Source organism: Manihot esculenta, chromosome 9, assembly GCF_001659605.2.
Source record: "Manihot esculenta cultivar AM560-2 chromosome 9, M.esculenta_v8, whole genome shotgun sequence".
Lineage (NCBI taxonomy): Eukaryota > Viridiplantae > Streptophyta > Magnoliopsida > Malpighiales > Euphorbiaceae > Manihot > Manihot esculenta.
In genome coordinates, this window is record NC_035169.2 from 30,825,543 (window position 1) to 30,843,235 (window position 17,693).

Below are 17,693 nucleotides of genomic sequence, written 5' to 3' on the forward strand. Positions count from 1 at the left end.
AAAACGTCCTTATCATTTTTTTATGTCAACCAAATAGTCCCTATCTTTTCTCAGATCTATTAAAACGTCCTTATCGTTTCTTTTTGTCAACGAAATAGTCCCTGTCTTTTCTTTCGTCCTCCTCCTCCGAAAAAGAAGAAGAAGAAAAAGAAGAAGAAGAAGAAGAGAAAGAAGAAGAAGAAGAAGAAGAAGGAGAAGAAGAAGAAGAAGGAGGAGGAGGAGAAGGAGAAGAAGAAGAAGAAGAAGAAGAAGAAGAAGAAGAAGAAGAAGAAGAAGAAGAGAAAGAAGAAAAAGAAGAAGAAGAAGAAGAAGAAGAAGAAGAGAAAGAAGAAAAAGAAGAAGAAGAAGAATGAGAAGAAGAAGAAGAAGAGAAAGAAGAAAAAGAAGCAAAAGAAGAAGAAGGAGAAGAAGCAGAAGAAGAAGGAGAAGAAGCAGAAGAAGAAAGAGAAGAAGAAGAAGAAGCAGAAGAAGAAGGAGAAGAAGCAGAAGAAGAATTGATGAAGAAGAAAAGGAAGGAGGAGGAGAAGGAGAAAAATAATGGGGAGTAATATAGTCTTTTACTATATTTTTAACTGCAAAAATAGACAGAAGGACTATTTCGTTGACGGAGAGAAAACATAAGGACGTTTTAATAGGTTTCTAAAAATACAGGGATTGATTTGTTAATAATGGTAATACCCAGAGACTAAATCGTAAATTACCCTTTAAACAATAATAATATTGATATTAATATATATTATATACTCAATAAAAATATTATAGCATTTTATATTTAATTATTATAATTATATAATTTAATTAAAATGTATTTATATAATTAATATATAAAAATATATTATATTACTAATATATGATTCACTTATATAATTAAAAATTATAAAATAATTAATATATTTATGATTGAAATAATAAATACATACACATAAAAATAATCTATTTAAGTAGAATAAATTATAATTAAAAATTAAATTATTTAAAAATTATATTATTAAAAAATTTTAATAATTAATTAGAATATATAGTTATTTTATAATATTGTTAACACTATTAAGGGAGATATATTCAAATTATATGAATAATTTAAGTTATAAAAATAATTATATAATATTAAATATAAAAATAATCAGAAAAATATATATATAGACACAATAAATTAAATCAGAAAATATATATATATAGTTATTTTATAATCAAATAGGTATGAGTACAATTCATTTCAATTCAGAATCTCAATGGTAGCGCACAGCCCAAATGCATATATATACGTGTTGGTATTTTATTTGGCTCTCTCAACCCATTTACTACAATATTGATAAACCAATAAAAAGGACAAGAGGATTCGGAAAGAAAAAAAAAAATCAAGTTTCACATATTTTATTTAAAATTTTTTTATTTAGTTTTGTCATATGAAAAAATTATTATTTGATCTATCAATTTTAAAAAATATATTAAAATATTATGTGACTGATAATAAAGTTGAATTGTAAGTGGTCAATCTATAAAAAAAAATGAAAATGTTGGCACTAGAGTGAGCATTCGGTCCGAACTTAACAGAATAAACTGAAAATATAAAATTTGGTATTTATGAAAATCGAACTGATTTTGATTATAAATAAAATTGAATCGAATCAGTCTGATTCAGTTTGATGCGATTCGATTTGATTGGTTTGAATTTTTAATAATTTTTTTATTTTTTACATTTTATTTTTTATATTTTAAAATTTAATTGAAATATTTTAATTTTAATATAATCTAATATCTCTGTATTATTAAAAATAATATACTTTTATCGCTAATCGGTTCGATTCAATTTTTTTAATTTTTTCTGATTAAAATCGAATCAAATCAAAATAAATAAATAAAATAAATCAAATTTAATATATTTTTAATCATAAAGTAATTTATTATTTAGTATATTTTTAATTTTAAAATATTTTTAATGTAAAAAAAAATAATTAATAAATTTTTTTTAAGTAATTTTTTTCCCTCTTGATAGAAAAGTTAAAAAAAAAAAAAAAGCTTTGAGCTTATTAATTTTCCTTACCCAAAAGTTGCGGGTGGGGGAATAATGTGTCATATTCGTGTAGGGTTCTAAAACCGAGTAATTAGGCACTCAAAAGAGCTATCGTCTTATTTGTTGCTGTTTTTTTATTTCCTTACCGACGAAGGAGTCAGACGTCTCAGTACACAAAAAGAACCAACATAGGATCTTGGGTTGAATACTTCAAAAGTTGAATTAATAGTTGTTATTTCTGTCTTATGTTAGTGTCGCATATGGAACAAAAGTTTTCCCACCAACAATTAAAAAATAAATAATAAATTATTATTAAAAATAAAAAATTCAAGATATTAAAATTTTATTATTAATTTCATATTAATTTAAAATAAGGGTAATTTGGTTTCAAAGCTTTCTTTTCAAAATATTGAAATTTTATTAAAACTTTTTAAGATAATATCAGAATTTTCTAGTTAAATATTAGACCTTTTATAAGTGTTTTATGCTCAGATTTTCCTAACAAATTCAAGACCCTTCATTCAATTAAAGATAGTGGGAGGGATCAAAATATAAATTGAGACAGTGTCAAAGAATTAACAACGAAGAAATCATCAAACAAACTCTTTTTGAGTTTTAAATATATTACATCCTGAAAGTTGATGTTGCTAGATAAGTGGAATCAAGTTTCTTTACAATTAATCCTTTTTTTTCCGTCTCTCATTTCTACCTATCCAAACAGAGCGTTACTCTGTCCTAAAAAGCAAGCAAATAATTCGAAAGACTGTTGTATGAGTATGACTACTTGTGTCAAATGAGAATATAACATCACTTTTCCTCTTTTCCCACCTCCAGAAATTGAACACAATTTCCAGGATAAATCGGAAGATGAGATGCTTTACGCCGTATTTTTCACGGTTGCCGGTGATTCTTCTTTTTAATATATATATTCAAAGTAAATATTCTGTTAAAGATCTACATATGATGCTGGATAGATTTTCACATTATGAAGTTCGAGTAATTCAAACCGCAATCGAAACTCAATAGAAAAAGAAAAAAAATCGAAGTCCCCGTGAAGCTTTCTGCATGTGCAGAGACGTCTGCTGCACACTCCCAGGCAATGCCGGCTATCCCCTTTCACACTACAATTCCAATGCACAACCACAATCAGATTACCCACCTTGTTCATTTCTTTGTTAATAAGACAAGTAATTAATTTGAGGGAAGAAAAAAGAAAAAGAAAAAAAAACTGCTCAGTGTACATTTTCCAATACTTTTCATCAATCATTGAAGTAGTTATCGTACATTTTCCATGTGAAGTCCCACAAGTTCTTCTGCTACTTGCTTTACAAGTAGTTCCAGGATTTGTCCTGTAAATTCTATACAGATCTCTTCAAAGCTTGCTAACTTGAAAAAATTCTTCCCCAACCAATGTGATTCTTCAATGTCTTCCTCTGTTAACCTGTTCAGCTTTCTTACTACTTCTGTGTAATACTTGGCATCGTCACCAGGGCTCCATGAGCGAGAGGCTTGTGGAAAAGCGTAGTTCGGCTTCTGAGGACTTGTATAATCTGCTTAACAAAACAGCAGTCAATTTATTAGATTTCGTATTCAAACTTGCTGCTGGATGCTATTATTTTCAACGGATAATTGAGAGAAGGTTCAGTAAAAAGATAAGTAACGAGAAAACTAACCTGACAAATATGCTAAATCATGAAAAGAAAATTCGTCGAGATCAAGAACAGAAACTGGGCTTGAATCTTCTGAGCTACAATCAGATTGAGCGTCTTTAATTGCATGTTGATTCTTTATTTTCTTCATGAACTTCGATTCAACCAATACTTCTTTCTGATTCATGGGCTTCACTGGACTTTTTGCCTTGGAAATTCCATCTTTCTTACGAGGGGAAACAAAGCCTAGCGATTTTTCTTGAGCTCCTTTGCAACTACCAAGCCTGAAACTCTGTTTATTTTTAGAAATCTTCCTTGGCTCATCCTTTAAATTAGAAATGTTCAAGTTTTTTCGTTGATTCTTTTCGTTCTTCTTCATGCCTGCTTCTCTAGCTGGTATGTTATTGATCACCTTGTTCTTGCCTTTCTGATCTTCTTTCTTCTGCTGCTTAATCTCCTCATCAAGACCCACTTCAGATTTCCTCAGTTTGGATCCTGGTTTCTTAGTTTTCTCCATATTATCCAAGTAAAGAACAAAGAAATCATGCTGATTTTGTTGATTTAACAACGTAGGCACCTCACGAAAAGAGACAGAAGTCCTGACTCTGCGATGCTTGGCTTGTGCTAAATCAAACTCAAGCAAGTAATCCATAAAATTCACTGACCTACTCCGAGTGACAGAATCAGGCGTTCTCCCTTTTGGAACCCAGTTGGTATCCGGCAGAGAATCTAAGCCCATCAACTTTGCCACCACTCCCGGAGCAGCAGCAGCAGCAGTAGCAGTTTCACTTCCAAGCTTGACACTGACTTCATTCTTCTGATATGTACTTACAAGATCAAACTCAGCTGTATTGGGGGAGGCAATCTGATCAGCCGGGTGAGTCTGGAGGCTGCCTTTGCATAAAAGCAGGCGAGCAATGCCTGAAAAACACCCAGAACCAGAACCTGCTGAACTGCGAGAGTTGGTCATAATTTGGCTAAAACTCAGTGAGGGAAGAAGAGATATGGCGGACAAGGGTTAAAAATTGTGAAGGGAGATGAGAGAGGGAGAGGGCGGGCTTTGGATTTGATAATTTGAATATGGGGATTAAATTATTGGAGAGCATGAGGGGTCGGTAGATAGGAATGGAATTTTCTCCTGCGGTGGTTGGATTCACATTGAGAAAAAGATAAAAAGCCTTATAGCTAAGCACCTTTGATGGTGTGATGGAGTGTACTATAAAGAGCATTTGGACAAAAAGTTCCTTATCAATCAATCATCTTTCTTTTTCCTCTGATTTTTAGGTCATAGTGATCTTAATCGGAGGAATTGAAATTTTGAATTAGATGATGAGAAATCATACCATTTGTGTAATTTGGATTATTAAGTATGTAAATTTTATGCACTCATGCACTTATCCGATGGTGAGAATATTATGTTAAATTTTGAGAGCTCTGAAATCCAATCACTCTGATCAATTTGGAGAAATTTCCTAGAAATAGGTAGTTTATACTCTCGGTTCAGAAATTTTGTGCTGAAGAAAGGAGCATAGAGTACAGCCGTGTTTGTTGACTTTTCTCTCTGAGTTGTTTGACTTTAGTGAGGGCTGGACCACTGCTTGTTTTTGCAGGTAGATGATAGAGTCACCGACAAAGGAAATAGTGAAATGAATATTCATAGTTTCAGCTGTAATACTCGGCAATCCCACACGAATGCTTCAGCTTTTGAACCCATGACACGGTCGTTTGGTTGCGTCCTTTTCTCTGTGCAGACTATTTTTTAGGTATTTGAGAAAATTAATAAATAACTCATATTTGTAATCTGTTTTTTTTTTTTCTTTAAAGATAAAATTTCATTCATAAAATTGGGTTAGAAGGAGTTCAAAAGTCCTTAATCGTAATACAAATCCGGAGGCCTGAAGAACAACCATCGCTAGATTGACCTTGCAACACTATCGCCGTAGAACCAGAATACCACTCAGATTGCCACAAAGAGCCAATCACAGAGCCAACACAATGGAAAAAGAACGAGCAATAGAGCACAAAAGCTTATTAGTTGTACCATTTGTGAGCTGTTTGACCACAGCGTATTAATTTCATAATTTTTTTTTTAAAAAAAAAATCTTATGATTCATATTTGATATGAGTTACTCTTACTTGGGCCTTTTTAAAATAATTAAATAATTTTTTATTAAATCATGTATTGTTTCTAGAAATTTTTAATTTTAAAAAAATTAAATTTCATTTATTTCATCAAAAAATATTTTAAAAAAATATTTTTCTTATTTTCTAATATTTAAAATATAAAAATTAGTAAATAAAAATATTTTCTCTGATTAATGTGTTGTTTCACTTTCTTTTAAAATAGAAATTTTAATTTTAAAAAAATTATATTTCATTTACTTCATAGAAAATATTTTTTAAAAAATATATTTTTTTATTTTTTAATATTCAAAATATAAAAATTAATCAATAAAAAATCTTTTCTCTATGTGTCGTTTCACTTTTTTTTTTAAATAGAAATTTTAAATTTTAAAAAACAAATTAGATTTTATTTATTTTATAGAAAATATTTTTTTAAAAATATTTTTCTTATTTTTTAATATTTAAAATATAAAAATTAATTAATAAAAAATATTTTTCTGTGAAAATTAAGTCATTTTTAATTTTATCATCACATTTATATGTTAATTTGTTAATTTATTTTTTAAAATTAAAATTAAATAATAATAAATAATTTATTTTATTAAAATATTTTTTGTGAGAAATATTTTTAAATTTTAAATATAAAGTTATTTTTTTATAAATAAATGAATAATTAATAAAAAAATTAAATTATTATAAAATTATGAGTTAATAACAAAAAATTAGTATTTTTAATTTTGTTGTAATTAAACCTATATTTTTTATCAATTAAAATTTAATATTTTAAAATTATTTAAATTGTATTCTACCATTATTTGTAGCATTAAAAAATTAATAAAATTATTACATCATTTGTTATGTTAGCACTATATTATTAGGTCAGGTCAATAAAATTTAAATTTAATCGCAAAAAAAAATTATGTATTTTATTTTTGTTATAATTTTATTTTATATTTTTATTTTTTATCAATTGAATTATATTTTTTTAATATCCGATTAAATATATTATATTTTTTATCAATTAAATTATATTTTTTTAATATCTGATTAAATATACTCTACCATACTTGTATAGTAGAGATTTATAAAATTATCAAATTACTTTTTTTATTATTAAATATATTTAAAAAAATATTATTTATATTATTAGTTATTTTTTTAATTTATAATAATAATAATTTATTGCACTCAAAAGATAAATATATGAATAAATTTAAGAGATTGTACATAAGAATTTAATAAACTAATGGAATCTTGGCTATTAACTTTTTATTCTTTTCATTCTTAGTTATTCATAATTAATTATTATGAATATAGAAAAAGTATATATATATCATTCGAGATTATGCAGTATTATATACGAAAGATTTTATTTTTTATTCTCTCTTTAGTCCTATGTCTCTTATCCCTATGAAGTCTTTCTCCGCTATCAAATTTTTTCGAAAAATTCCATTTATTATTGTGTGAATGACAGACAGGACTGTATTTCTTAATTTTAATAGAATTCCTTACCATTTTTATTTTTATTTACTATTATCTAAAAATAATTAAATTATTAATTATTGGACGAAATCAAAAAATAATTCCTTACGAGCGAAATTATAAATATCAGATTTTATTCTTTAAATAAAAAAAATTTTATTTTAATTTTATTTTAACTAAGATAGTTATCAATTGATTTTTCTTCAATCTATTTAATATGCATACTCTTGTAACATTACATTTAAAATTATCATTAAAAAAATAATTTTATTAAATATATTAGTTAAATATTAAAAATTAATTTAATATAATATAATTTAAAAATATTAAAAATAATAAAAAATTTTTTAAATGCATTAAAATTATTCTTTTAATTTTTAAATATAATACTAATCTATCACTTTTTTTTAAATTATACTAATATTTAAAATAATTTTAAAATTAATAATATATAAATTAAATATTTAATTATCTAATCTGACTTAGATTAAATAATTAAAAAAATATATAATTCATTAAAAATAATAAATTTTATTTTATTTTTATTATATTAAAAAATATTAATAAAATAAATAATTATCAAAAAATTTTATACTTTAATTTTATTTTTATTTTTTTTAAATAAAAATTGAAAATTAAAAAATAAAATTTAAAAACTCTCAAATTTACTCAAATATATTTACAACGTGAATGCATTACAATTTTATTTTAAAATTTTAAAATGTTATTAATTTTATTTTAAAATTTAATGAGATGTCATATAAATTTGATATCAATATGTCAAATAATTTAATAATTTTATTAATTTTTAATAATACAAGTAAAAACAACTTATATAATTATAATAAAATTAAAAATAATTATTTTTTTTGCAATTAACTCTAAAATTATTCATTCCAAATATAGAATCAATTGTTTTGGTTTATATGTCTATTGTTTCTCTCCAGAACTCTTAGACCAGTTATAAATTTACGTTTTAACTTAGTATAATTATCTAAGATTCCGTTTATTTTATAAAATCTAAAATATTTTTAAGAAAAATATTTTTTTTTATCTTTTTAACGTTTAGTACATTAAAAAAATATTAATAAAAAATATTTTTATCAAATAAAAATTAAATTATTATAAAAAATGGTTTATTTTTTTTAAAAAAATATTTTTCTTAATTTGACATATTTATTAAAATTTGTATATTTGAATTTATTAATATATTTTATTTTTAAATTAAAATTAAATAATAAAAAATAAATTATTTTATTAAAAAATATTTTTTATAAAATTTATTTTTAAATATAAATTATTTTATTGAAAAATATTTTTTTATAAAAGTTATTTTTTTAAATATAAATTATTCTCTGTAATAAAATGGAGGCTAAGTTAATATAATTTTACATTTTATTTTTTTAAATCTAATATTATTGTTGTAATAAAAAAAAAATCTCCATTTCCACCATTTGCCACTTACTGTTAAACGTGGACCGCTCACTTGCGATGGGAATATTTAATAATCTATCAACAATTATTTCAAAAAAAAAAATTTTTTTCATAATTTTAAATTGACTTTTCTTTTCAATAAACTTCTGCTATGGACCCAATCATTCAAATGGCAATCTAGGTAGCAACATTTGGAAGACAGCTTGCCTGCAATAACTTTGATGGAATTTTATTCAGTTGTTTAAAATACTCATACATTTTAAAAAATATAATTTTTTAATTATATTTTTTTAAATATATTAACTTTTATTAAATATTAAAAGATATTCTAATAAATTTCTTAAAAATATAATTAAAAATTAAATAAAATTATAATAATTAATATATATATATTATAGTATTAAAAAAATAATTTTAAAATAATTAAAAATAAATAAATATTATAAAACAGAGAGTATAAATTTAGTTATTGATGTGATTAATCATTAATAATAATAAAAAATATTTAAATTAAAAAGTTAATTTATTTAAAAAATTTAATATTTATGCATATTTATATTTTAATTTTAATTTTTTAATTTTAATTTAATTAGTCTAATCTTTAGATTTTAATATAATTTTTACTAATGTAAAATTTTAAAATTAATAATTTATATAGCAATTTAATAATTTAGCTAGTATATTATGTGTATTATTATTATTATTATTAAAATTAATAGTTTATATAGTAATTTGATAATTTAGCTAAGATATTATGTGTATTATTGTTATTATTATTTATATAAAATAATGATCAAAATAATTAAAAAAATTAATATTTATATTATTTATGTTTTAATTGAATCGTTTAAATTTTAGTTTAATTATTCTAATATTTATATTTGAGTGTAATTTTAATTAATTTATTAAAAATAAAATATAAATGTTCAGTTAAATATAATATTTTATTATTTTTTAAATATAAATTAATTTTATATATAAAAATAATATTAATTTATATTTAATTATAATTAAATAATATATTTAATTTTAATAATAATAATTTAATGATTAAATAAGTCGTGGACAGTTTTGACAGTAAATTTTATTTTATATTAATAATTATAAAATTTAATAATAAATATTTTATTTTTAATTATTTTATATATATTATTATTTTAATTAAATAATATTTCTGTTATAAAATATTTATAATTATTATTATAAAATAAAATTTATTATTATTAAACACGTAAATTGTATATTTAATAATTAAATTATTTATTTTTAATTTTAATTTTGAAAATTGATTAAAATTATATTTAAATATAAATGTTAAATTAATTTATTCAAAATTTAAATATTAAAATTAAAATATAAAATAATATAAATATTATAGTTTTTTTATCAATTGATTAAATAAAAAATAATTATAATATATATATATATGATATGTGAACTAAACAATTAAATTGCCTGATAAATGATTAAATTTAAAAATTTAAAAATTGATTAAAATTATATTAAAATATAAAAATAAATTAATTAAATAAAATTTAAAAAATTTAAATTTACATACCGCTTCTCAAAGTAAATCCTCTATCAGAGTAGAGTACAGCGAAAAACAGTTCTTTTTTGTCGAAAGCAAAATTACTAATTTTATTAATAAAATTTTATTAAATAAATAGAGTTATCATTCTATAATTATATCTAATAAATTTTTTAGTCAAAATATAAAGTCAGAGAAAGAAATATCGTAATTTTTCTTTTTTATTGAAAGCAAAATTACTGATTGTATAAATAAAATTTCACCAAATAAAGAGAGGTATCATCCCAATTATATCTAATAAATTTTTTAATCAAAATATAAACAGTTAGAGTAATATTACGACGAATTCATCTAACAAAAATATCAGTTTTAGAGTCTAATAAATATTTATAATCATTCAAAATCAAACCCCTGCGTAAGATAATTTGATAAATATACTTCTCAAATGTATGTTTAAACCCCAATAAGATAATTTGGTAAAAATACTTATCATTCTTTCTTATCTCTCGAGTATAAATTATTAAAATCTCCCAAAACCACGGAATAGAGTTTTTACGAGATAAAACTCGAATAAGATTTCAAGACTGATATCGTCGTTGCGATTTCAGAAATTCATAATAACTAGTAAATCTCTATTGAATATTACCTTTCGAAACAATTGAATTAATAAAATTTGAAGAAAAATTAACCACAAAAATAGACACATAACTCTTCAACATTAACGAAAAATCTCCTCTCAATTTTTGTATAGAACAACTATTAAAATGTAAAAAATTACGAAAAAATTATATACAAAACTAAGAGTTTTTATTTTCATAAAAAATAAAATGTCCGGTTTATAACTAATAATTAAATTCTTCAATGCATTATCTGTCAAAGAATTATCAAATTCTCGACAGTTCTAACACATGACAATAATTATTTTCGGCTATTTCGACCTTTAATGAGATGAACCGCTTCACTACTTATCAAATTAACATTCGCAGAGTTATTGTTAGAAGCATTCTGAAACAATATACAATATGTCCTTATATTTTTTTTAACACTTAGCGTACAACTATTGATCACTAAAAAAATTATTTATATGAATTTTTATAAAATTTTATATAATTTAAAATTTTTAAATAAAAACTTTTTAAATGAAATTTCATTCTAACTGAGAGAATTAATAAAAAATTAATTAAATTAAATTATTAAAAAATTTTGTTTCCAAATAGATGAATATTTCTTCTATTCAATATATGATTTTCTTTTTTCAAAAAAGAAAGAAATTGAAAACCAAAGGAAAAGGCTGCAAAACAAGAAAGGAAAAAAAAATCTCTTCAAAAATAATTAAAAAAATTATTATTTAATTTTTATGATAAAAAGAAATTTATTAGTTTGTTTTTTAATTTTAAAAAATATATTAAAATATATTTGAAATTTTTAAAAATCTCTCTATTAATTTAATAGGTAAATATTATAAAAAAATTTAAAATAATTTTAATATGAAGAAATTAATTATCAAATATTTTTATAAAATTAAAGAATTAACTAATGAATTTTTTTATATAATATAAATTAAATAGTATAATAATTAATAGGTAAAACTAATAAAAGAATAAATTAATAAATTTTTATAATTTTAATGACTTTACACTATATTTTTAAAAATTAAGTTTTTCTCCAAAGAATACATAGTTAACCGAGCACAGACACAAAGCATTGCCAGGCAAAACATAGTTCATCTCCAATCTTCAAAATCATCCGCACACACTCAATTGCCAGCGACATTGCACTTTGTGCTCACGATACGAGCAATGGCTGCACCACATTCTACTCCACGATAATTGTGATTTGTCCCTCCATGGTCTTTTTAGTCGACATTAACTCTGCAGAAAAATCATTGTACTGAGTTAAGCATTTACTCAGATGGGCTGCTTACTCAGACAACTCTATTCCTGTCCAGGTTGAAAGAAAAACACAAACTTAAGGGCAAACAAGACAATGTCTCCATTGATGGCGACATATGTATTTTCAATCTCAACATGATTACTCTACAAAATATTCAACTTGAATACCAATTTTGAACACAAATACTCATGTCACTAGCATGGTAATTAACTTTTTCAAACATATTTGAATTGAAGCAATAGGACTTGAAAAAAGAAAAGGTAGCGTTAACAATTAAGATATGTTTATCCTTTCCACAATACCAAGGAAGCATGATCGTTGTGATCCAAGTAACGAAATCCAGCAAAAAACAAAAATCTGTTATCGGAGCAAGATCAAGTTAAAAACTTTCTTTGATTTAATTAGACAAACAGAACATATGCACATTCAATTTCCACGATTTAGAAATATACATTCAAAGGGGGAAAATGCAATTTACCCGGCATGAATGCCATAGAGCTTAAGCAACTGAATGGGACCCATTACAAAAGATAAAGCCCATAAGCAAAGCAGTGGCAGCCAAAGCAAAGACCACGACGACATCTCTCCCCACATAGCTCATTGAATTCCATGGATCCTTAACCTAACAGTGTGTTGGTATTGCCGCTCTAATAACAGCCAATTTGAGCGGTGGTGGTGCTAGACCACATTCGGCTTCTTCTTATTCAATAATCCCCATAGGGCTATTTAATCTCTTCTCATCAAATATTAGCTAATTCAATATAAATGGCCAAATTTTTATCTTAATTGAATTTCTTTTAATTTTAGGAACAACATTTTAATTTTTAAAATTATTACAATTATAATTATTTTTTTAAATAATTTATCTAAGTAAATATAAAAATCTAAAATCTTCATATATGATTATAACTAAAATTTTCAATATTATATCTAAATTTTTTAATATTTTACAATTATAATAAAATTTTAAAATAATTTTAAAAAATTATTTTTAGGGTTGATAATAATTGTAAAAAAATTGAAAAAATTTAAGTATAAAATTAAAAATTTTGATTATAGTTATATTTTTTTATATTCAATTAGATAAATTATTTAAAAATTAATTATAATTATAATAAATTTAAAAATTAAAATTTTATTATTTAAAATTAAAAGTTTCTTTATAATCTTAGTGTAAAGTTTTGACCATTTATATACTGGATTTTATTTATTTTGTTTTTGCATAATTTTTTATTAATTTTTCAATAATATTATTTAAAAATATTAAATTTTATTAAATATTAAAAGGTATTTTAAATATTTATTAAAAAATAATTAATAAAAAGTTATTTAAAAATAATATAAAATTAAATAAAATAATAATAATGAATTTAAATGTTACTGTAATATAAAAAAAGAAGGAGATTTATAATTTAATCACTGTCATTATTAACAAATCAGTTCCTATATTTTTAAAAATTTATTAAAATGTTTTAAACTTTTCTTTTCATTAACGAAATAGTCTTACCGTCATTTTTTTCATTAAAAATAGAAAAAGGATGATAAAAAAAATTTTTAAAATTCAATTTTATTCTCAAATAAAACTCCTTATTTAATCATTGAATATTGCTATTATTAACAAGTCAGTCCTTATATTTTTAAAAATTTATTAAAATGTCATTATTTTTTTTCATATTTATTAAAATATTTTTATTTTTTTTATATTTATTAAAATATTCTTATAATTTCTTTTTATTAACGAAATAGTCATTTCTTTTTCTCTTTCTTCACAAAAAAGAAAAAGAAAAAGAAGAAGATGATGACGAAGGAGGATGAGAAGAAGAAGAGGAGGATGATGATGAAGAAAAAGATAAAGAAGAATGAATAATCTCCTCTCTTCAACGAAGAAGAATAAAATAATTGAAGAAGAATAAAAAACAAAAAGAAAAGAAAGAATTAATGAAGGAGGAGGAGGGAATAATTTAGACTTTTGTTATATTTTTAACGGTAAAAATAGATGGAAGGATTATTTTATTGATAGAGAGAAAAAATAAAAATATTTTAATAAATTTCTGAAAATATAGGGACCGATATATTAATAACCGTAATATTTAAAAATTAAATTATAAATTTCGCTAAAAAATTAACAATAATTTTGAGAAAAAAAAAAAACAGGAAAAAGAGTATAATTTATGGAGCCTTGACTTTTTAATTCCCCACTATGATTACGGCCATGTGCATCACACGTGAATTTAGTTTATAACGGGTTCATATCCAGATATCCTGAAACCATACAATATTAAGCTTTCTAAGCCCATTAAGGAAACAGCCCACGTCCCTAGCTCGTATCCTCTCTCTCTGGTTTCTCTCTGTGGCTGTTGTATTACTGGAAATTGGAAAATGGATCGATCTCAACTTCTGCTCTTAGGTTTACCAATCTTTCTATTTTTCTCCGATATTGTTAATCTATTCACGGTGCCTCCACCGCCAAAACCCGCTCCGAATGATCACAGCAGCATCCGATCCAAGCCCAACCAAGTTCACCAACAACCCCCTCAATTTCCTGCTCAGGTCTTGTGAAGCTTTAAGTCTTCTCTGTTTTTATATACTTTTCCGAAGCTTTATTCTTATCCAGAGAAAAATTTCCTTAATTCCTGCTGAAACTGCAGAAATCATCATCCGCTTCTATCGGTGGAGTAGGTGGCGGCGTTGGTAATATTGGCATTGGCAGCACTATTAATATTGACTTCTGTTCTTCTTGTTCCTATAGGTATCTCTTGCGTTCATTCCATTTCCATCAATATTAAATTGCTCTGGTTTGTTTCTGGTTAGTACGATTAATTGTGTTTATTGTCTGTTTTTTACTTTGATTTTTTTCATTTAAGATGCATAAATTATTAAAGTTTTTTGAATAAGTGGAGTTGGAGCATAAAATCGATGAATTAATATTATCTATCACTGATTATGCTACTGCCACCATGTTCTCATATGCATATCTTGTGTCTTTATTAATGAACATCGAAACCTGTTGAATTTGACGCAGTAAAGCTAGTTTCCAACTCAATCTACTTTAACAAGACTGGGAATTTTAACAATAAGATCATTTTAGTGTTTCTTCCTTAATAATTTGGCCACAAGTTAGTGATAGGTTCATTATTTTTAGGACAAAACACATGAAGCAAAAGATTTTGTTCACTTGCCGAATACATAAGCAATAATGTTAACTGACAATAATATGGCGGATAAGGTTTGCTTTTTTTTTGTTCATTGTTAATTTTTTAAAATATACTTTGTCAATAACTGCACATAAACTAGAAAAGCAATCCACATTTTGTAGATAGAAGAACAAAGTGAATACAAAGTATTAAAAAATTAAAGTAACCACTGAAAACACAAGCGGATAAACATTATTTGTATGTTTCCTTAATAATAACAAGAAATATTTATTTGCTTAATTAATAACAAGAAGCAATATTTTTAAAAAAAAATTATGAAATTTTAAATTATATGTTTCCTTACATGCAAACTTGTGGTTTACCTTTGGCAGAGGAACTGCTGTAACTATGAAAAACATGCTGGAAACACAATTTCCAGGGATTAATGTAATTTTGGCAAACTATCCTCCATTTCCAAAGCGCTTACTGACCAAAGTTGTTCCAGTTTTTCAATTTGGAATCAAAGTATGAAAAAATTTGTTAAAATATACTTTGTCAATAACTGCACATAAACTAGAAAAGCAATCCACATTTTGTAGATAGAAGAACAAAGTGAATACAAAGTATTAAAAAATTAAAGTAACCACTGAAAACATAAGCAGATAAACATTAATTTTAATTAATTTTGTTGAAGTTAGGAAATATGGTCTTTAAATTCACCGGATATACTGGATAATAAAATGGTTCAAATTTTACTTAATTGAGCAAAATTAACGCACAAATATAAATTTTGAAAAGATGTTGCACCATTAGCATCACTATCCCTTTTTTAATATTTTTTTTCTTAGTGCTATTTACAAATTTGAAGTAAAAGAGCAATATTAGTAATAATAAGAAGCAATGATTAAAACAATTATTAAATTTCAAATTTGTATGTTTCCTTAATAATAACAAGAAATATTTATTTGCTTAATTAATAACAAGAAGCAATATTTAAAAAAAAAAAATTATGAAATTTTAAATTATATGTTTCCTTACATGCAAACTTTTGGTTTACCTTTGGCAGAGGAACTGCTGTAACTATGAAAAACATGCTGGAAACACAATTTCCAGGGATTAATGTAATTTTGGCAAACTATCCTCCTCCATTTCCAAAGCGCTTACTGAGCAAAGTTGTTCCAGTTTTTCAATTTGGAATCATTGGAGTAATAATGGCAGGTGAACAAATTTTTCCAAGGTTAGGGTTTGCAGTTCCACCTCCTTGGTACTACTCTTTACGTGCAAACAGATTTGGAAGTATTGCTAGTACTTGGCTCTTTGGAAACTTCATCCAATCCTTCCTCCAGAGTTCTGGAGCTTTTGAAGTATATTGCAATGGTGAATTGGTAAGATCCTTTCTTTTTGTAATTCCTCATGCTGACTTTTCACTTGAGAGCAAAATCTTTTGCCCTTCACTAGATGTTTACTGTTTACTTGTTTGGATGAGTTAGATTGATGCATTTGATATGATTCCGAGTCTAAGGTCAAGTTATGGGTATATGAACTTATGGATTGAATAAAGGAATCCAGAGCTTTTGCTATTTTACCTTCTTTTTTTTTCCTTCAACCCATGGTGAAAAGTTAGGGATTGGAAGAGAGAACCTTGGACCTTTGAGTTTCAAGGACTCGAGCCTTTTGGTGCAAAATAATTGTCATAACTTTATTCATAGGTTGTCCCTTCTTAAATAGTAGAAGGAATGTCTTAGTCTTCCTATTTTAGAATAGCAATAGGAATACTAACTTACTATGTTCCTATTTAGACTAAGAATCATTATATATCCTATATAGACAAGGAATACATGATACTTATTTAGACTAACTCATTTATTTAGTATGTAAGCCAACTTTTCTTACTTCTGCATCAATGCAACGGTACTTGGCAGCCCTTTCTTAAGCTTGTTTTACCTTGTTATGTCTCTCATGAACTTTGAATTTGTGGCTCACATCATTGCTCCTGTTCTTCAAGATGTGCTTGTCATCAGAAAAGTCAGAAACCTGGTATAGAAACTGTTGTCCCTGAGGATGAGGTCCGAGAGGGGCAGTGAATTTGATAATATAGGTTTTTTCAGCTTTTGCTAAAAAATTCTATGCATGCTTAATTTAGTGAATATATACATAAGGAAACAGCAATCAACTCAATCAAGTCCAGCATCAATATTAAGGAAATACTCTGTTTTGGGGGGTTGTAAAACATGGTACTTTAGGGGTATAAAGATCACAACGCAAAAAACATTTAAACTTTTCAGTTCAATCATCAAGCTTGCATAAAATTTTTTCTAATATGTCAAGCAAACATCTAAATGCATAACTTAGCACATAAATATCAAAGTAAACAAGTAAGAGTGCTAGAATATAGAGTAGAGAAGAGAGAAGTGTTCACTAGGATTTATAGTGTT

The 17,693-nt window shown here is 24.5% G+C and overlaps 2 protein-coding genes across 4 annotated transcripts; one reads left to right on the top strand and one right to left on the bottom strand.

Annotated features, from left to right (window-relative positions):
* Nucleotides 1–2,969: 2,969 nt before the first annotated feature.
* Nucleotides 2,970–4,817, bottom strand: LOC110622009. The gene is made up of 3 exons (XM_021766343.2): nt 3,688–4,817; nt 3,299–3,564; nt 2,970–3,135 (listed from the first exon to the last, which is right to left on the bottom strand). The coding sequence occupies exons 1-3, from the start codon at nt 4,631–4,633 to the stop codon at nt 3,121–3,123; spliced, it is 1,227 nt and encodes a 408-aa protein (XP_021622035.1). The 5' UTR covers nt 4,634–4,817; the 3' UTR covers nt 2,970–3,120.
* Nucleotides 4,818–14,390: 9,573 nt separating this feature from the next.
* LOC110623131 (selT-like protein) lies at nt 14,391–17,687 on the top strand. 3 transcript variants are annotated; one of them, XM_043959576.1, is made up of 4 exons: nt 14,391–14,674; nt 14,773–14,873; nt 15,651–15,724; nt 16,399–17,687. In XM_043959576.1, the coding sequence occupies exons 1-4, from the start codon at nt 14,504–14,506 to the stop codon at nt 16,746–16,748; spliced, it is 696 nt and encodes a 231-aa protein (XP_043815511.1). In that variant the 5' UTR covers nt 14,391–14,503; the 3' UTR covers nt 16,749–17,687. The 3 variants fall into 3 exon arrangements, with proteins under 3 accessions (XP_043815511.1, XP_043815510.1, XP_043815512.1); XM_043959575.1 differs by lacking the exon at nt 15,651–15,724 and having other exon boundaries at nt 14,393–14,674; nt 16,325–17,687; XM_043959577.1 differs by lacking the exon at nt 16,399–17,687 and having other exon boundaries at nt 14,394–14,674; nt 15,651–16,125.
* Nucleotides 17,688–17,693: the final 6 nt, after the last annotated feature.